Genomic DNA, 21,733 nt, shown 5'->3' on the forward strand with positions numbered 1-21,733 from the left:
CTCTGTTTTAGCCAGTCATTAACTCATGTAGTACTGAAAAGAACAAAGCCTGATTCAGCAGCATGCTTTGGACAATCTTTTTTAGTTATAATTATTTTGATTAATGTAATTTTAAATTTATTCAGTAAAAATATATTGTGTACCTGCTATGTGTGACATGCGAGTCACTAGGGATCTTATTTTTTTTGGAGCGTGGTAAAATATGTAATTTTTTAAAGTATTAAAAGTAAAAGTTATTCTTCAAAGGAATCCTAAACATACATTCTTTACAGAACATAAAGTGTAAATATATTTATTTTAACAGTGATAAGACTTACACTATACATAAGATTTTTTCTTTTGCTATATACCAAGTTTGAAGCAATATGGAAATGAATCATGGATACTTTTATGTGATAAAGAAGGCAGAAAATGTATCTCTAATTAGTGATATAATTTAGTCATGATTACTAAAAACAGAAGGCAGAAAGCAACAACTTTAAATGAAATTGAAGAAATTTCTACATTAAATAGATGACAAATGAAACCTTGCCATTTGTGACAGCACAGATGGACCTAGAGGGTTTTATGCTAAGTGAAATAAGTCAGTTAGAGAAAGGCAATTACCATGTGATTTCACTCATAATGTGGATTTTAAGAAACAAAACAAATGAACAAATAGAAAAAAAAAGAAACAGACTCTTAAATACAGAGAACAAACTGGTGGTTGCCAGAGGGGAGGGGTGGTGGGTGAAAGAGATAGAGGGGTTTAAGAGAGCGCTTGTCTTGATGAGCTCTGAGAGATGTATACAATTGTTGAATCATACGGTACATCTGAAACTAATAGAACACTGTTAATTATACCTGAATAAAAAAATAATAGATGACAAAGGTAAAAATGTTTTGTAAGTTTATGTTTATCCTAGAGAAGCCATTTAATGGCTTATGTTATTCGGTTTGTATATTTTAAAAGTTGTAACTTCTGAGAGCTTCTACTAGTGTTGCTTTATAATTTGTACTTACTAAAAATTAAATAACTTATAAAAGGAGGAAAACTGGGATCAGTTGACAGACTTTTGGGAATTCAGTGAAGTCCCATTAGATTTTAGATTGAATGTTGTTTTCTGTGGCAGCAGTGATTTGGTTGGTTTATCTCCTAAATAATGTCTGATGCTGCTTCTTTTTGTGTTCTTTGAGCCTCACCTTATATCCTTACTAAGATCAGGAGAGCAGTGGGTTCGCTTCTGATGCTATTGAAAAAGTTCTCACTATTGGAGGTATTAGAACTTACTTTTAAAGAATCTATGACATAGACCCTTAGCTGGAAAGGAAATGAACACTTACTGGATGCCTGCTGTGTGTCAGGCACTGTGTGTATTACCGCATTAAACTCTCATAGCAACCCTGTGAGAAAGGGTAGTTGTAATTATCAGTGAAAAAACTGAGATTTGAAGAGTTCAAATGACTTGTCCATGGTCATATAATTAATTAGTTAGCATTAGAACTGTCATATAAAACCCAGTATTTCTGATTCCAGGTCCTGTACTGAGGCTTCACTATGCCCTGAAAACTTAAGTGCTTTGCTTGGAAAATATGAAGTGCAGCAATATTATTCCTGCCTCATTTATAATGTTCTTACATTTAAGAACATTTTAAAAGCCCAATTTCTTTTTTTTCTTTTCTCCTATTTGTTCTAACCTAGAATGTCTTATTCTTGGGCTGTAGCAGTGGAGAATTTAAGAAGAAGTATCCCCACTCTAAAGGGACTGTGAGTTTTATTGCTGCCTTAAAAAAATAATTTCCCTGAAAAAAAATTTCTGAGTTGACTAATCTTGATAAACCTGCATGTGAGAATGACACTAAATTTGCTCATTGTTTTGGACTCAACACCTCTTACCTGACTATACTTTTCTTCCTCTCCAGCTCTGCTTCTCTCCTGTCCCCACTTAACTCTAATCAATCTTTTGTTTCAGTGTGATTCTGGCATAATAGCAGCCATTCCTGTAGAGTTGACTGGCTTGTCTGAATGTAATAGGCTCCTAATATGCCTAAAATTCCCAACATTCTAGGAAAACATAACAAAGCTATGAAATAGATTAAATGTGAATATTAGGCCTATCTTTTATGAAGAATGGTGACTTCAGAGAAAAAATGAAAAGGAGTTGTGCCATGTAAAACCTTTAAAGATTGAATTTGGCAGGAGAAATTGAAAGGGTTAAAATAAGAGATAATATTATCCATTGAATGTTAGTGTTTGCAAGCCTAATAATTGTCATTATTGGAAAAGCTATATTAAGAGTTTAACTTTTTTATCTGCTGGGCAAAAATAACCCAGTGTTGATCAATGACACCATTATTTTAAGATACAGTTTACAAAATAAGCTTTTACATGTTTCAAAAGTTTTTTTGAATAATTGCAAATTTGTATGTTCATACAGTTAAGGAATAGTGCCATTTTTTTCTGGTGTCAGAAAACCCATTTGATTTAATACTTATGAAATACTGTAAGAAATAGAAATCTCTAAAGAAATTATAGTTTTAGTTTTATTCCTAGTTTTGCCCACTGATGCAGTACTGAGAATTTTCTTTAGAACTTTATCTCTCTTAGCCTACTATCAGTTCAAAAGGCACATTAACATGTAACTTAAAAAACACGAGTTGACCAGGAACTGTTGGTAACTTGAAGGATTAGATACAGATTGGGATATATCAAGAACTATCTACCAAGAATGAAACTCACTTAAGAATGGTATTTTCTTTTTGAATTCTGAAATAAGGATCTGTATGTGTTAGAGTCCATAAAAACAGTAGAAGCAATCATAGGTAAAAATTTATAAGGAGCCCTTGTTTGAAATGTTAAAATACTGATATAAAGGAGCATATGGATAGGAGAGGGATGCAGTTTTACAGATTATTTTTTTTTTTTTTTTTTACTTTTTCACTTAATCAGTATTGGTATTAGCATCATGGTGTGCGTGCCTAAGTCAGGTATGTCTGAGTCAAGCTGGCCCACTTAGAGTTCATTAGTTCTGAAGAAACGGTGTTTGTCTTATTTACCGTGAGCCATAAATTCAGCAAATCCAGTTTTATATTCTCAATTCTTAGGGCTTCCTACTATGAGATTTCAGTTGATGATGGTCCATGGGAAAAACAGAAGAGTTCAGGGCTCAATTTGTGTACTGGAACAGGATCAAAGGCCTGGTGAGTACCTTGGGATGTTACTTATTGACTTTTGTGAAATATTTTAAGTAATGTAATTTACTCGATGCTGCATATCGGTGTATCTAAGGCCTCTGAAACGCAAGAGGTAGCCTGGTGTTGTTATGTTGGTTGGCCCAGTTTCTGCTTTACTCATCAGTTGGCTCTAGAAGTCCTGCCTGGACTTCTTAGATTAGAGCTATAGCCTGGATTTGGTCATTCTTTAGCCTGTTGCCCTAGGTTTGTAAAGAGAAAAAAGAAAATGTTTTGGGGGGACTGTATTGTTTTTAAATGAAAAATATTTTAAATAATAGTAAAGAAATGAAAACAACTACAGTAACAACAACAAATGTCCTGGAGGTTTGTGCGTCAAAGGCTTAACGAGAGATAATTTGGGCTCCTGTATCTTGTTTACCCTATAACCTCTCTCTGGGTAATGGCTTCGCTTCTTGGTACACAGACACGGATGCCTCCAGACTTTTATCTGTAGCTATCTTGTTTCCTGAGCCCAAACTTCTGTTCTAAAATTACCTACTAAATAGAATGTTAATAGACCTTCAAATTCAACACATTCAAAACTAAATTTATTATCTTCAGGTTTTTTTTAAGGTTTTATTTATTTATTTTGAGAGAGAGAGAGAGAGAGAGAGAGAGAGAGAGAGCGCACAAGTGGAGGGGCAGAGAGAGAATCCCAAGCAGGCTCCACACTGTCAGCACAGAGCCCATGTGGGGCTTGAACTCAGGAACTGTGAGATCATGACCTGAGCCAAAATCAAGAATCGGACGCTTAACTAAGTGAGCCACCCAGACGCCCCCATCTTTAGTTTTTCTTGCTGTGATCCCTGTATTGCTTAATAATATCACTGTTACTGTGAGTTCATGCTCTAGAGAAAAAACAGTACTCCTTAAAACCTGGCTCTTACTTTTGAGTCTCCCTGTTCTCCTCTTTACATGTACTGGTCTCTGAATCCTGCCAGTCACGCTTCTGAAGTCCTTGCCCCTCTTTTTCAGTTTCTACTGCTGTGTGGTCTACTGCTCTATGCCACACTTCTGTTTCTGCAGTTTCTACTGCTGTTTGGTCCAGGCCCATCTTTTTAGTGAATAATCTTTGTGCCTCACCCTTTATTCTTCAGGCTGTCGTCCATACTGCCAACAGAGTAATATTTCTAAAATGTAGATAAATTTGACTATTCCTTTCTGTGCTGTAAAAGCTTCATTGACTTCTGACTGTGTTCAGATTAGTCTGTGTGTAAGACCCTTTAAATAAGAAACTTCACCAGCCTATTGTTGCCTTACTCTAACCCATTGGCACAATGGGGACACTGCAGGCTACTTGCAATTCTCAGCACAAGCCACATTGTCTCTGGGCTTTTTGTTTTTGCTCAGTGCAACTTCTTCCTGCATTGAATGCCTGAACATTTTCCACTTTCCTTCCCCTGGCTGAAAAATCCAGTCTTCAAATGTCATTCTCTGTAGGAAATCTTTACTAGGACCTAGTTCTTTTCATCAGCATAATGAATCCCCTTTTGGTGCATCCCAAGCACTTTTTCGTAATAGCACTTTGACAGCACTTACCACATTATTAGTTCTCTAATTACCTAAACCCAGCTGGTTTGAGCAACTTGAGGTATTTGGCATGGTGACTAGTGGTTTTTTTGTTTGTTTAATTTTTGCATGTATAGCACAGTACCTAATACATATTCTCTCATTTTTTTTTCAAATAAATGACTACATGCTTACAAATACAGCTAACAAACACAGTATTAATCTGTGATTTTAAGTTTGGATAGTTTAAAATGGAGTTTTACTTCCCATTTTTTCGGTGTTTTTAATACTTTTTATTGTGGAAAAACTTAAAGATCTGTAAGAGTAGGCAAAATAGTATAATCAATATCTGTGTACCCATTAATCAGTTTCAACAATTATCAACACATGCCCAATCTTGTTTCCCCTTTGTCTTCTTTTGTCTCATAATACTTTGAAGTAATTTTCAGACATCACAGTTCATTCATAAGTACTTAGTAACTTCACATCTTTTAAAAATATCCTAGTCTTAGCCAAATAAACCTTTGGAGAAAAATGAGAAGTATCATTTTAAAATATTGGTTAATATTTCATTTTCCTGAGGGGGGCCAGTGAGAACTACATGTCTAAAATGACTTTAACAGTAGTTTGCAAAAGTAATTTAATAATCTAAGATGCTATAAAATTATTTTGTAGCCCTCATAAAATGAAAACATTAGTTAATTGCTTTAATTTATCATAATATCTTTTCTGCTCAACATGATATGTTACTTGGTGAAAACTGGATTGAAAATCAGAAATGGTTTCCCAGATCCTTCTTCCCTTCTCCTAGGATTCTCACCGCCCCCTCACCCCCCCCTCCCCCACCGCGCCCCCATCATGGGCAAAGCGGTATAATTGAAAAGAGTACTGGCCTGGAAGTTAGAGAGACCTGGCAAAATCACCAACTAGCTTTGTGATCTTGTACAAGTTTCCTTTTCTGAAAAATGAGGGGAAATGGAACAGATAAAATAAGATTATCTTCTGGACTGTGATTCTGTAGGTTCTGTTGTATGCAGTAAATACAAGCTATCAGTTATTTAGCCCCTGTTACTTTGAATATACTGTGGTAGGTACTTTTTATACATTGACTATAATTCTTACAGAAATCCTGCAAGAAAGTGGTAGTATCCCTGTTTTATAAAGTAGAAATTGAGGCTTCACAAGGATAAACAATTTAGGGTGAGGTCAGAACTAATGTCAGAACCTGGATAAAAAAAGCTCAGGTGTGCTTGACTAAAAAGCCAGTGCTTTTTTGACTGCCAGCTTTTTAATGTTTATTTGAGAGAGACAGAGACAGAATGTGAGTGGGTTAGGGGCAGAGAGAGAGAGAGAGAGAGGGAGACAGAATCCGAAGTAGGCTCCAGGCTCTGAGCTGTCAGCACAGAGTCCGACGCGAGGCTCCAACTCACAAACCGTGAAATCATGACCTGAGCCAAAGTCGGGTGCTTAACTGATGGAGCCACCCAGGCGCCCCTGACTGCCAGCGTTTAAATGCGGAGGGGGAGCTGTCTGTAGAAGCCGCTGGTTCAAAGATGTGTCACTAGGTTGTATTGAAAAATTATTAAGGTAAACTTGCTGATCTTAGTGAAACCGTGGTTATGCTAAACAGTGAATAGGCTTTTGACTTTTGCACTGGGGTGTGTGTGATTTTATTTTTTTTTTATTAGAAAAATTTTTTTAATGTTAATTGATTTTTGAGAGAGAGAGACAGAGCATGAGCGGGGGAAGAGCAGAGAGAGAGAGAGAGACACAGAATCTGAAGCAGGTTCCAGGCTCTGAGCTGTTAGCGCAGAGCCCAGTATGGGGCTCGAACTCACAAACCACAAGATCATGACCTGAGCTGAAGTCAGATGCTTAACTGACTAGCCACCCAGGTGCCCCTGATTTTGTTTTCAACCTTTCAGTAGTAAGAAGAGCATAAAGGATAAGAGCCATTAGGCTTGCTTGTAAAGCAGTCCTGCCCTCCATTGCCACACACCTTATAGTTGAGTCCTGTGTTCCCATTGGATGTGAATAAATGTGGCTTAGATTAGAATTTCATTCATTTCTGTGTTGCTTAATAAAGTCTGATGTCTAGAACTCTGTCACTAACTATATCCTATCCCTGCCACCTTGATTACTCAGCCTCTTCTCTCTTCAGCCTATGTAGCTTGCTTGCTTCTAATGTTCTACCTTACTCCCTCCCATTGCTGATTGTTCTTTGCCTGTGATTGCGTTTTCCCATTCATCTTCTGTCCTTTTTCTCTTCAGAAAATGGAGGGAGGGAAGAGACGCCTAGGGGCCAGAAGGACTGAGGAAAGCTATACATTTCCATACATTAATAACTTTTATCAAACTACTATTAACAAAATTTTTTTTAACGTTTATTTATTTTTGAGAGAGTGTGAGCAGGGGAGGGGCAGAGAGAGAGAGGGAGACACAGAATACAGAGCCTGATGTGGGGCTCCAACCAACAAACCATGAGATCATGACCTGAGCTGAAGTCAGATGCTCAACCAACTGAGCCACCCCGGTGCCCACCTCCCTTTTTAAAGTTTATTTTGAGAGACACTGAGACAGCACAAGTGGGCGAGGGGCAGAGAGACAGGGAGACAGAGAATCCCAAGCAGACTTCATGCTGTCACTGCAGAGCCCAATGCGGGGCTCAAATCCACAAAACCATGAGATCATGACCTGAACCTAAACCAAGTCAGATGCTTAACTGACTGAACCATCCAGATGCCCCTTGAACTACCATTTCTAAGCACTTTCTTTGAGCTAAATATGTTAAATTTTCAAAAATACTCTGGAAGTAGGTGATTAATTTTTAAAGTTTATTAATTTATTTTGAGAGAGAGCATGTGTGCGATTAGGGGAAGGGGCAGAGAGAGGAAGAGAGGGAATCCCAGGAAGGCTCTGCACTGATGTGGGGCTCAAACTCATGAACCATGAGATCATGACCTGAGCTGAAATCAGGCGTTTAACTGACTGAGCCACCCAGGTGCCCCTGGAAATACGTGATTTTATTTTCGTTAATAGAGTAGTAAAGTCTCAGAAGTTTCCCAAAGCCATATGGCTAATAAATGGTGAAGACAGACTTTAAATTCTGTAGACCTTACGAATCACTGGAAAGAAAGGAATAGAATAGCTTATTTCTTTTACTCTTCTTTTTTTTTTTAATTTATTTTTTATTTTTTAAAATTTAAATCCAAATTAGCATATAGTGAAACAATGATTTCAGGAGTAGATTCCTTAATGCCCCATACCCATTTAGCCCATTCCCCCTCCCACAACCCCTCCAGCAACCCTGTTTGTTCTCCATATTTATGAGTCTCTTCTGTCTTGTCCCCCTCCCTGTTTTTATATTCTTTTTGTTTCCCTTCCCTTATGTTCATCTGTTTTGTCTCTTAAAGTCCTCATATGAGTGAAGTCATATGATTTTTGTCCTTCTCTAATTTCACTTAGCATAATACCCTCCAGTTCCATCCACGTAGTTGCAAATGGCAAGATTTCATTCCTTTTGATTGCCGAGTAATACTCCTTTGTATATACTCCACATCTTCTTTATCCATTCATCCATCGATGGACATTTTGGGCTCTTTCCATACTTTGGCTATTGTTGATAGTGCTGCTATAAACATGGGGATGCATGTGTTCCTTTGAAACAGCACACCTGTGTCCCATGGATAAATGCCTAGTAGTGCAATTGCTGGGTCACAGGGTAGTTCTATTTTTAGTTTTTTGAGGAACCTCCATACTGTTTTCCAGAGTGGCTACACCAGCTTGCATTGCCACCAACAATGCAAAAGAGATCCTCTTTCTCTGCATCCTCACCAACATCTGTTGTTGCCTGAGTTGTTAATGTTAGCCATTCTGACAGGTGTAAGGTGGTATCTCATTGTGGTTTTGATTTGTATTTCCCTGATGATGAGTGATGTTGTGCATTTTTTCATGTGTCGGTTGGCCATCTGGATGTCTTCCTTGGAGAAGTGTCTATTCATATCTTTTGCCTGTTTCTTCACTGGATTGTTTTTTGGGTGTTGAGTTTGATAAGTTCTTTATAGATTTTGGATACTAACCCTTTATCTGATACATCATTTGCAAATGTCTTCTCCCATTCTGTCGGTTTAGTTTTGCTGATTGTTTCCTTCACTGTGCAGAAGCTTTTTATTTTGATGAGGTCCCAATAGTTCATTTTTGTCTTTGTTTCCCTTGCCTCTGGAGATGTGTTGAGTAAGAAGTTGCTGTGGGCAAGATCAAAGAGGTTTTTGCCTGCTTTCTCCTCGAGGATTTTGATGGCTTCCTGTCTTACACGGAGGTCTTTCATCCATTTTATTTTTGTGTATGGTGTAAGAAAGTGGTCCAGGTTCATTCTTTCTTATGTCGCTGTCCAGTTTTCCCAGCACCACTTGCTGAAGAGACTGTCTTTATTCCATTGGATATTCTTTCCTGCTTTGTCAAAGATGAGTTGGCCATACGTTTGTGGGTCCATTTCTGGATTCTGTTATGTTCCATTGATCTGAGTGTCTGTTCCTGTGCCAACTTTTACTCTTCTTTTAATTCTTGATACTAGGAGATAAAAGTTTTCCTATGTGACCCTCTCCTTGCTTTGACTATAAAATATGGAAATGTATGACTTTGGATAAGATAGTTGTTATAACTGATAAACCCCCACTCAGTGACTTAACACAATAGAAGTTTATTTCTTGTTCTTATAAAGTTCAAGTGGGTGTTCCCAATTGGGAGGTGGGTTTCAAAGTGGTGACTCCAGGTATCCAGGCTCTTTGCATCATCTGCCTCAACCATCTTTTAAACATAGCTCTTGAAGTCACTCTACTCATTTAAATGAAGCCACAGAAGGAAGAAAAGCATGGAGAGTCAACTGTGGCAGGCTTATGAGACAGTCTTAGATATGTTGTCTATTACATCTACTCTCATTCCTGTAGCTAGAACTCAGTCACATGGATTTATGGCAAGAAAGGATGGAAAAGATAGTCTAACTATGCATGTATGCATGTAAGTACACACACACACACACACACACACACACACACACACACACACACGAAGGGTTTGGGGATTAGCTCTCCCATTTTGCACTTCCCAAAATTCCTCCACAGGATATAGGATGTAGGGGTTATGTTGCATAGCAGGTTGTCTCTGATTTGTCCCATTGTCATCTCAGTCCTCTTCCCAGCATGGAACACGATTTGCTACATTCACTGGGAGAAGTACTACTGAGCGCAATCACATATATTTCTGTGTGTTTTTTTAAAAGACTTTTCCCAGTTCCCTTCCTTTACACATTCTGTTTTAGCTGACTTAATTAAGGGTAAGTGTTCTTAAGTGAAGAGAGAAAGCTTTACTAGCTAAAGAAGAGACAAGATTCAATTTGTCTTCAATTTGATTGTCTTTAGTGGAAGTTTTATCTGATTTCAAATGGAAACTCTTAGAATGGTAAAGGTTGTAGACCTAAGAATAAAGCCATCATGTGTTAGCTAATACCTGTTTAAGCATATAGTTTGTCTTTGATATAGAATATAAACCACTCCTAAAGGGAGAGTGAATTGGCTGAGATCCAGGTTACAACCATAGGAAATTCGTCTTAACCCCAATTCAGAGGACTTAGTTTGGGTTGGCTTATGATATCCCTAATAAATCATAATTCTAGGAATATTTGATCAAATCATAGAAGACTTTTGTTCTCTTAAGTCTTCAAGGGTCACCTGGGTGGCCCAGTTGGTTGAGTGTCTGACTATCGAATTCGGCTCAAGTCATGATCTCACGGTTTGTGGTTTCAAGCCTCACGGTGCCTCCTTAGGATTTGCTCTCTACCTCTCTGCTCCTCGTGGGCTCATGTGCTCGCTCTCAAAATAAAAAAAACTTAAAAATTAAATCTTCAGTATTTTAATTCAGTGGAACCCTAATAAACATGGCTCATTTTATGTGACTTTTAATTTAAAATAAAATTCTGAAACAATATCTTCTAATAATGTCAATTAGAATATAATTCATGCATATCTCTTTCATTTGATACTTTCATTCGCTATTGAGTTCTTGCCATGAGCCAGGTAGTGCCGCAAATGCCTTGCAGTGTGTATGTAATTATGCAGACAGTAATTATGATGAGATATGTATTGCGAACTTCACACTGAACAGTAAAAAAGTCAGGACACTTACTGGCGAAAAATAGAATATGGTGAAAAATAGAATAGGCAAGGGCCAGATTTGGGATTTTTTTAGCATAGGGATTTGGTGTGAATGACCCCAAATTTTTAATATAAAACTTGTTACCTGCATTTTTAAGAGAATGCCCTAAATGTTATCACATTTCTCAAAATGTGAAGGGCATAGGGTTGGAAGTGTATGCAAGAGTATCTATTACTCCCCCTCCTCAGAAAGGTTAAGAGCCACTGAATTAGGTTTATAGAGTTGTTTGGGTCATTATGCTGCTGTTCATTGAGATTATCTACTGAGGCCATGTGAGAATTCTGTAGCAACAGAATTCTGAATTACTGGAAAGAATTAAAAAGAAGAAAAAACCCAAAAACCTTTCCTTAACCTTCTTTGTAGACCCAAGGACAGAGCTACTTTTAGGTGATTCGTGTTTGTGTTAACATTTGTTCTTAAGTGTTTAAGCAAACATCACACTGGTAAAGATTTCTCATCTTTTCTATTTTATAATTTAAAGAAATATTTACAAGTTAAAAATAGGTTATAGTACAGGGACACCTGGGTGGCTCGGTAGGTTAAGTGTGTCTGATTTCAGCTCAGGTTATGATCTTGCAGTTTGTGGGTTCAAGTCCCACATTGGACTCTGCTTGGGATTCTCCCTCTCCTTCTCTGTCTGCCCCTCTCCTGCTCATGCTCTTTCTCTCTCAAAATAAATAAATAAACATGAAAGAATGTTATAGTACAAAAGGGTTTAAAATGAAAAGCTAGTCTTTCATTTCATATATCTAGTACTAATCTCCAGGTACAACCTATATATATATTTTTTTTTTCTATATAATGCCTTTGTTGTTTTTTTTAAACTTATGTTTCCATCAGCACACACAGTTCTATTTTATGCTTTTTAATCTCTACATAGTAACATATTTAACCAGCTTCCTACGGATATGAGTTGTTTTGCTATTATAAACAATGCTTCAGTAAATATCCTTGTACATGTCTTTTGTGTACTATAGATAGAAGTATTTTTTAGGATAAATTAGGATGAGTAATATGTTCATTTAAAATTTTAATAGTGAAGAATTGCCTTCCAACTGCAACTTCCATAATGCCATCATGTATGAATGAGAATGTCTTTCATATACCTTTGATACATTATCAGTTTTTAATTTATGTGTCCTTAAGTAGGAGTAAGATTGAATGCTTTTTCATATAAGCCTATAAACCGTTTACTTTGCCCACTTTTTAAAAGTGGGTGAAGGAGCTATCATATTTTGGTTGCTTCTTCTTGATAATTTCTAAGAGTTCTCTGTATATTAAGTAGATAATTCCTTTTTAATTTAAAGTGTGTTTTTAGAATGAGAACAAAGAACTTACATAGTGTTTCTTTCTAGGTCATTCAATATTAACAGGGTTGCGACCCAGGCTGTGGAAGATGTTTTAAATATTGGTGAGTACCAGAATAGCTATTTATGTTACAATTATAATGTACTATATAATGTATATATTTTATTGTATGTTAGCTATTATGACATTACTTAATCAAGATATTCCACCCTTTCCTTTTTCAATAGCAAAACGACAAGGAAATTTAAGTCTTCCATTGAACAGAGAATTGGTAGAGAAAGGTCAGTGACTAATGATCATAGTTACTAACAGTTTCATTCAAGTTCTGTATCAGTCTTTAGGATGTTATTATGAAGTGTACTTGTCTAATTAGCAAAACATTGTACTTTTTTGACTCAAACAGGCCCTTGATATAATACCTTTACGTATATTTAAACAATAAAAAGTTTAGAGCTGGACTTTATATTAGATTTTTGTGAACTATGAAATACAACCTCTGTGCCAAAACTCTTAACTACATACATATTCTGGGGGATAGGAAAATATAGAAAAATACAGATCTGGCAAATGGGAAATGTTTACCTAAACTCTGTGTGCCATTAATATCCTCTGAATGAAAAGGAGTTCACTGAGCTGTGAATGCTTATCTTCACATTCACTAAAATCTTCTCTTTAACTTTCTTCTTTCTATTCCTGCCCGGTTACTTCAGGGTTCCTTTGAGAGAACCAGCACTGTTGGGAAAGACTACTGATCAGGGAACTTGAAGGCCTGGGCTCTAATCCCAGACCAACCAGTCACTCACTGGAAATAGGAGCAAGACTGTGGTTCCATTCTTCTACTTCTTGAACTATAAAAGGATGAAGTAGAGATAGATTGGTAATACCTAAGGGGTTTTTCAAATTTATTCTTCAAGTTTTTCTGTTCTAAATATTTAAATTCTTAAATTGGAAAACACATTCCTTTGATTTGCTTATGAAATTAACTCACTAAAATCCCCTCTTCTGTACCAGAATCATTTTTGTACAGACCTCAAACTAAAGATTCTCTAGTTGTCTCTGTTTGATTGAAGAGTATCCTAAGTTTTCAAGATTATTAAAAAATCCAAACTTGTTCATAGTGCATCTCCTTATCTATGTAAGGGTGTTCAACATATACAACCAAAACCAAATACACAAAGTGGATATTGGCAAATGTAAGACTGCAGCTGGCATCCATAAACACAGACACTTGAATTTAAGAGTTATCAAAATAGTCTCACTCTTTTTGGTTGCCTTTTAAATAATTTAGCAATACACAATAAAGTATTTGAATAGTGCCAGTTCATTTATGTGTGTATTTTAGATTTCCACATAAGACTTACTTTACTGGGGGACATGGTTGGCCTTTAATAGTTTGAAAACAGGACTAAATCTCTGAAGTCCCTTTCAACTGTCTAAAACGGACTTTCTCCCTCTCTCAATTTGAGACCAAAACGATTATTTTGATCACAGCTTATGAGCTAGCATTAGCTTTAAATCTGTGTTAGAGTTAAATTAGGCATTTACAGTAGTTGATTCATTATATAATTTAACTTAAAGGGGCGCCTGGGTGGCTCAGTGGGTTAAACATCTGACTCTTGATTTCAGCTCAGGTCATTATCTCATAGTTCATGAGTTCGAGCCTTGCATCGGGCTTGTGCTGAGAGTGCAGAGCCTGCTTGGGATTTTGTCTCTGCCCCTCCCCTGCTCATGCTTGCTCACTGTCTCTCAAAATAAAAAACTTCAAAAAATAATTTAACTTAAAACGTATATAAAACAACTGAAATTTATATCGGGTATGTAAATTAATTTAAGGGTATACATAAAATACAGTGATTTTTCCACTTTACTGAATGAATGTTATTCCTTTGAAGATTTGACTGTCCTCAGAAACAATAGTGAATGCCAGTAGTGCAGTCACTGTTACAGACATTTCTGGAACTACCTTCAGAGCTAGCACTTTTTTTTTTTTTTTTTAAGTGATCTCTATGCCCAAAGTGGGGCTCGAACTCACGATCCTGAAATCAAGAGTTACATGCTTTACCCACTGGACCCAGCCAGACAGCTGTAGCTAGCACATTTTGAGTGTTTGTATTCCCAGAGGAGCAAATTTTTGAGAGTAAATTAGATTTTTTTCAAGGAGCCAAATAATTTAAACAAAATTTTGGTAAATAAGGTGGATTGTCTGACAGTCTTATAATGTTTTAATGTGGTGTTCAACTATACGTTCTTTCAAGCCTGATTTCCTTGTATAATTGTTTTTGACCAATTTATGTTTTGCCTACCAACTGTCATGTGCCTCTTGGTTAGAAAGCAGGTCCCAAAGATTTCTAAAAATATCATGTGTAATGAGAGTTTCATTAGAGAAAGCGTATTACCTGTAATTTTTTGAGACTGCATTTTTAATCAAGAGAATTAACTTAATATTTATGGACACTTTGACATGGTGTTTTGGAAGGGAATTTGGCAAGGGACTATGGCAACTCAGGTTCTGTTTTTGAATGCCCCAAGTTAGTTCCTCTACTTTTGTTTAATTACTGGTTTTGTAGCCCACTCCCCAGTATGTCTCCAGCTGATGTGTCAGGGGCTTTGGTGGCCTTATCTTGAAACCTAATCCTCATTTTATAAAGTTTTTGTTCTTTTAATGGAATGTGTTGTGAGTTCCAAGAAAGTTTCTGCCAAACAGACCTTTGAAACAGAGTTGCATTTAAATTGGGGATAGCATAGCATCCATTTTTCATTTTGCACTTCTCAGAAGTGACTTTCTTTGAATGTGCTAATACTTTTTTTCCTTTATAGTAACAAATGAATATAACGAATCGCTGCTCTATAGTCCAGAAGAACCAAAAATACTTTTCAGTATTCGAGAACCAATAGCAAACAGAGTTTTCTCCAGCAGTCGTCAGCGCTGCTTCACGTCAAAGTAAGCTTCCAAAGGCCAGCCTGTGACTATGCTTCCATCTCTTGTAATTATAAATGGGTTTTGGTTTTAAAGTATTCAGTATGATGAAATTCACTCATTCACACTTAATCTAGTAGGAAAAGTAGGGCTTTTGGAACTAGTGAGGCGTCATGCTATATATACCCTGGAGGAAATATTTCCTTTCCCAACTTGTGCCATTTTAGAGAAACTATAAGTAAATAGAAGGGGCATAATTATCTAACTGGGTGATATGGATTTGTTGTTTTCATATATTAAGACAGAATAAGATCAAATTATCACTTTAAAAGAAACTGGAGGGGCGCCTGGGTGGCGCAGTCGGTTGGGCGTCCGACTTCAGCCAGGTCACGATCTCGTGGTCCGTGAGTTCGAGCCCCGCGTCAGGCTCTGGGCTGATGGCTCAGAGCCTGGAGCCTGTTTCAGATTCTGTGTCTCCCTCTCTCTCTGCCCCTCCCCCGTTCATGCTCTGTCTCTCTCTGTCCCAAAAATAAATAAACGTTGAAAAAAAAAATTAAAAAAAAAAAAAGAAACTGGAAAGCAACTTTTTTTTATATGCTATTGGATTAAAAAAAAAAAAAGGACAAATATTCATATAAAACCTAACTTGTAAAGCCGTAAACTTTCAGAGTAGGACTCATTTCTTTCAGCTTTTTCCTAAAAGTGACCTCCCCCTTCCTCGCATTTACTGAATTTGATTTTTGTTTGAAGGGAAGATATCAAAAAACCTTATAATTTATTTTATAAAGGTTGCCCAATTTTCTAAACAAAACTATGAAAAAATGTCATTTGTCTCATGGCAAGCAAAGAACAGTTTAATTATGAATTGCTACTTATATAGTGTGCATATTTTCTTTTTTGAAATATGGTTGATATTTTTTCTAGGAAAAACAAATTCGTTTTACTCATTTGAAAGTTAATTTTGATTAATCGACAAATCTATGTACTCAGTTTAGGTGAAATTACAAAGACATTTAAATTTTGCTCATATAAACAGAGTAAGCTTCATGACTTTGGCAGTTGGACAATATTAACAAAAGATGGAGAAATTGAACTATTTAGAATTAAGTACTTTTCTTAATGGAGACACCATTAAGGAAAAAAAAAAAAAGGCAAGCCACAGAGTGATAGATATGCAACAATGGACTTCTATCCAAAATATTGTAAAGATTCCTACAACTCTATTAAGAAAAAGGCAACTCAGTAGAAAAATTGCCAAAGTCCTGGACAGGCCTTTCACAGAAGAGGGTATCCAAATGGCTCAGTGTATGAAAAACATCCTTGACCTTATTATTCATGTGGGGAATGCAAATGAAACTATATAATATGATACCATACACACCCACCAGAATAGCTAAGGTGCTAGTTGTTGGTAAGGTGGGAGTAACTGCAACTTACATGCAGTATTTTTAGGACTAGTTTGGCATATTGTTTGGCAGTTACCTACCAAAGCTGAATAAAGCACACAGTGACCCAGCAAATTCGCTCTTAGGTATATATCCAACAGAAATGTATACACACATACATCTGCAACAAAAGACATGCTTAAGAATATTTGTAGTAGCACTACTTCCAGTAGTAAAAACCCAGATGTCTATGAATAGAGGAGGTACGTAAATTTTGGTATTTTCACACAATGGAAATGTTTTCATATAGCAATGAAAATGAACACAATACTACTATATGTAATAACCATGGATGAATTTCACAAGCATACTTTTTTGCTTATTTTTGAGAGAGAGAGAGAGCATGAGCAGGGGAAGGACAGAAAGAGAGAGAGAGACACAATCTGAAACAGGCTCTGAGCTGTCAGCACAGAGCCCCACATGGGGCTCGAACTCATGAACCATGAGATCATGACCTGAGCCAAAGCTGGCCCTTAACTGAGCCACCTGGGTGCGCCCACAAGCAAACTGTCAAGCAAAAGAAGCTAGACACAAAGCAAACCTATGTGTTCTTCCATTTATATAAAGTTTAAGAACAGAGCTATTACCACTATGGTGACTGAAATTAGGGTAGTGGGCATGCATGGGAAGGATGGCCCAAGGGTAGAGACTGGAGGAGAGCAGTGAGGGAGCTTCTGGGGAGCTGGGGAACATTTGATTCCTCATTTGGGTGATGAAGGCTGCACAAGTGTGTTCACTGAGCTGTTCATTTGTGCCTCTTCATTTGTTCTTAAGTCAAAATTATCCATGAAAATAGTTACATTCTCAATATTAGTACTTAAAATAGTAATAACTCAACATTTTGTCATATGAAAAAAGCCTGTGAGTTCCATCAAGTCTGAACTTGTTCTCTTGAAAATGTTTGGGTGAATGGAGCTATCCTGAATATCTTAATTTTGAGATTTTGATAACATACAGTTACTCTCTCAAACCAAAGAACAACTTGATTTTTAAAATCAAGGCCGAATGATCTGCCAGTTTCAATGAAAATTAAAGAAATCATAATTTAAAGTTAAGAAAACTTTATATTAATGAGATGTTTTTTCTGCTTAGGGTATGTGTTCGATCTCGTTGTTGGGATGCCTGCATGGTTGTGGATGGAGGTACTTCTTTTGAGTTTAATGATGGAGCAATTGCCTCAATGATGATCAATAAAGAAGATGAGCTTCGAACTGTGATTCTAGAGTAATGAAAAATTTCCTCAGATGACAAATTTTGATTACTGGGAAAATACGTTCACTGCAGAAACAGACTACCAATCATTATTGTTGAGACTGGTTGGCCCTGAGCTCCAAAGGTGACCAAGGAAGTGAGATTTGCATTATTCTTCTTTTGGATTTGGATAAAAAAGATGTTCACTGTGTTAGAGAATGGATGGACTAAACTGATCAGAATTTATACTTCTACATTGCTTATAGTTGGTATCAAAGAGTACTGATACATTTTTAAATTTAGAGAGGTAAGCTCAAATAAAGGATTAAATGTTTAAGATTTGAAATTTCACTGTACAAGATTTTTTTTTTTTCCCTTTCCTAACTTTGTGGAATTGGTCAGACCAACATATATCATTTAACTAGGGTATATTTTTTATAGTACCTAAAAATCAAGATTTTTAAAAAATTTTGATGGAGAATTTTTGATAAATCCTGACATTGACCTAACTGAAGTAGGTAAATGTGTTTTTTATATGTGCTTAGAATTTTCTAATTTCAGAGGACAATACTGTTATGGCTCTATTGATTTAAGAAGTTCAAATCATTTTTGAAATTATCGGTGTTTTCATTTAATTGATTTTCAGGTTAATTTTGACAGTTCTGGGTGAAATACATATATCTGGACAAAATCATGATACTGTTGCAAATGTATTAATTATCCAATAGCTATTTGAGGGAAGAGACTTTTTTTTTTAAATGGTTTTGAGTCTTAATAGATTCCTTCCATATTTAAAACTCTAACATGGAATCAGAGACTATAAGAATGAATTGATTAGACGTATTCTATTAGGAGTTTGGTAAAACCTTTTAAAAATATTTTCATCCAGTATTATGAGGTTTGTCAGAAAATGGATTCTTTAATAAATATGCAAAACACAATTAGTTGGAATTGCCTTGCTTTTAATATCATGGTAGTTTTCACTAGCTCATATTCCATGTTTTTACACATTAGCTTTGGGAGATAAAATGTTATGGCTTCTCTTGCCCTCCCTCCACTATGAGATTTCCTTTAGTTTGAGAGGAAATTATCTAATTATTGATCTACTTACAAGTAATCCTAGAATTTTCACAAAAAGCACCTATTGCTGTGTCATGAGACAGCTGGTAATCTCATGCCATTTATTCAGTTGTATCTGTTTTTTTTCACTTGCTGCTAAAAACTTCAACATTGAAATATTTATTGAACACATACCTTGTGCCATGTACTGTGTCAGATGCTGGATCTCAGTTGATCAATGAAAAAGACTGTCCTGATAGAACTTGAGACGAGTGGGCTCAAATTCTGTGAGAGCTAGGATATATAATCGAATTGAATGCTATTACTTTTGCCAACATTTAATATGTTCTTGTCAAATTTTTAAATAAATGTTACTATACAAAGGTAATCTAGGTTTTGATGTATATCCAGAACAAGAATCTGTTTTTCTTTTCAAAGAGTATCTGCATAGACGTTCAAAGCAGTGTTTACATGATGTGTACAATGAAAATTAGTGTTTTCCCAGAGCTGGATCTAGTTTCTGGCTTGATTTAAAAATGTACCGAAGATAACACTTTATGAAGAAGTGAAATTCCACACCATAAAAATTCCTCTAAGAAGTTTAAAATACCTTCTTGACAAAAATGCCAACTCTATCCAAAATGGTACCATAGATCTGTTAATGTTACATATTAATAGGCAATCTGCTCTGTAAAATTGTTCATAAGCCATATTTTAAAGGTTTAAAAAATAGTTAATGTGCTGCATTTGCAGTATAACTAACATTTCTGCTAGGTGTTGGGGATTTATTTGTTAAGAGATAAGAGGCAAAGGATATTGCAATAGAAGAAACGTGTTTATGAATGAGTTAACCTTTTAATGGCAACTATGTGAATAAACATAATTAAACTGGTATTATCTTTTTTTTTAAACTACATTTGCTTGCTTAACTCTTATAGCACCATTAATGGAAAATCAGATTCTCCCAAAATGGTATGTTTCAGGTCTTTTCCACCTGGAAAAGATACTTTCCAGGATACTGCTGATGTTGCACACAGAACTAGGACTTGTTATATAAGCAGAGGGTAAAGTACTTACTTTTTAAGTATAGACTCTGCAGATATTTTTCACTAGTTTTGATGTTCCACATGTATTTATATTCGTGGCCCCACTAAATCAAATCATATTGAATGTTTAGTAGCCTTCAGGTATAAAGAATTTCCATTCATTTCACTTTTTAAATATCAAAATAAACTATGTATAAATCATTAGAACCAGTTAACACAAAGTTATCAAAAAAATATTCACTTGATGTACATGGAACACTCTCCAGAACAGATCACATATTAGGGTACAAAACAAGTCTTAACAAATTCAAAAAGACTTAAGTAATGTCATGCATCTTTTCATCTAGTTTCATAACAATGCTATAAAACTAGAAATCAACCACAAGAAAAAATCTGGCAAGACCATAAAGACATGGAGGTTAAATAACATGCTACTAAAAGCAAGAAATCAAAGAAGAAATATAAAGTTACATGGGGACAAATGAAAATCAACACACAACAGTCTAAAATCTTTGGGATGCAGAAAAAGTGGTTCTAAGGGAAGTTTATAGCAATACAGGCCTATTCAAGAAGCAAGAAAAATCTCAATCTAACCTTATACCTAAGGAACTAGAAAAAGAACAAAACGCAAAACCAGCAGAAGGAAAGAAAAATCAGAGCAGAAATAAATGATATAGAAACTAAACAATAGAACAGATCAATGAAATCAGGAGCTAGTTTTTTGAAAATATAAACAAAATTGATAACCTTCTAGCCAAACTCCTCAAAAAAGACAAAACCAAACAGCCAGTACCATGGAAATACAATTAGAATACTATGAAAAGTTAGATGCCAACAAATTGGACAACCTAAAAGAAATAGATGCCTCTCTAAAAACATGTAACCTACCAAAACTGAAACAGGAATAGAAAATTTGAAGAGACCGATTACCACCAATGAAATTGAATCAGTAATCAAAAAACTTGCAACAAACCAAAGTCCAGGACCAGATGGCTTCATAGGTGAACTCTACCAAACATTTAAAGAGTTAATACCTATTCTCCTCCAACTATTCCAAAAACCAGAAGAGAAAGAAAAACTTCTAAATTCATTCTATGATACCAAAACTAGATAAAGGCACCACAAAAACAGAACTACAGGCCAGTATCTCGGATAAACATGGATACAAAAATCCTCAATAAAATAATAGCAAACTGAACCAAATACAATGCATTTAAAAAAATCATTCACCATGATCAAGCAGGATTTATACCCAGGGTGTAACAAGGGTGGGTCAATATTCACAATCGATCAACATATGATGCATCACGTCAATAAGAAAGGATAAAAACTATAGGGCAATTTCAATAGATGCAGAAAAAGCATTAGACATAGTACAACATCCATTCATGATAAAAACTCTCAAGGTAGGTTTAAAGGGAACATACCTCAACATAATAAAGGCGACATATGAAAAAACAACAGCAACCCTCATACTCAATGGGAAAAAAACTGAAAGCATTTCTCCTAAGGTCAGTAAAAGATAAAGCTGTCCACCCTCACCACCTTTATTCAACATAATACTGGAAGTCCTAGCCACAGCCATCAGGCAAAAAAAAAGAAAAGGCATCCAACTTGGCAAGAAAAAGGTAAAACTTTCACTATTTACAGATGACACGATACTATATATAAAAATCCCTAAAGACTCCCCAAAAAATACTAGAACTGATAAATGAATTCAGTAAAGTCATAGGATAAAAAGTCAATATACAGAAATCTGTTGCATTTCTATACACTAATAATGAAGCAGCAGAAAGAGAAATTAAAACAATTCCATTTATAATTATACCAAAACT

At 35.9% G+C, this 21,733-nt stretch overlaps 1 protein-coding gene across 3 annotated transcripts in view; it reads left to right on the forward strand.

Moving 5' to 3' along the window:
* NADK2 (NAD kinase 2, mitochondrial) overlaps positions 1-19,744 on the forward strand; it is a 49,622-nt gene extending 29,878 nt beyond the window's left edge. For 2 of the 3 annotated variants that reach the window (XM_011286501.4, XM_019811877.3), the window contains exons 8-13: positions 1,682-1,747; positions 3,085-3,180; positions 12,288-12,343; positions 12,468-12,521; positions 15,058-15,181; positions 17,695-19,744. In XM_011286501.4, the coding sequence (XP_011284803.2) occupies positions 1,682-1,747; positions 3,085-3,180; positions 12,288-12,343; positions 12,468-12,521; positions 15,058-15,181; positions 17,695-17,830 (532 nt within the window). In that variant the 3' untranslated portion in view covers positions 17,831-19,744. The remainder of the gene's footprint in view (positions 1-1,681; positions 1,748-3,084; positions 3,181-12,287; positions 12,344-12,467; positions 12,522-15,057; positions 15,182-17,694) is intronic. The other variant, XM_023239012.2, reaches the window with a different exon arrangement.
* The last annotated feature ends 1,989 nt before the right edge of the window (positions 19,745-21,733 follow it).

Source organism: Felis catus, chromosome A1 (genome assembly GCF_018350175.1).
Source record: "Felis catus isolate Fca126 chromosome A1, F.catus_Fca126_mat1.0, whole genome shotgun sequence".
NCBI classification, from domain to species: domain Eukaryota; kingdom Metazoa; phylum Chordata; class Mammalia; order Carnivora; family Felidae; genus Felis; species Felis catus.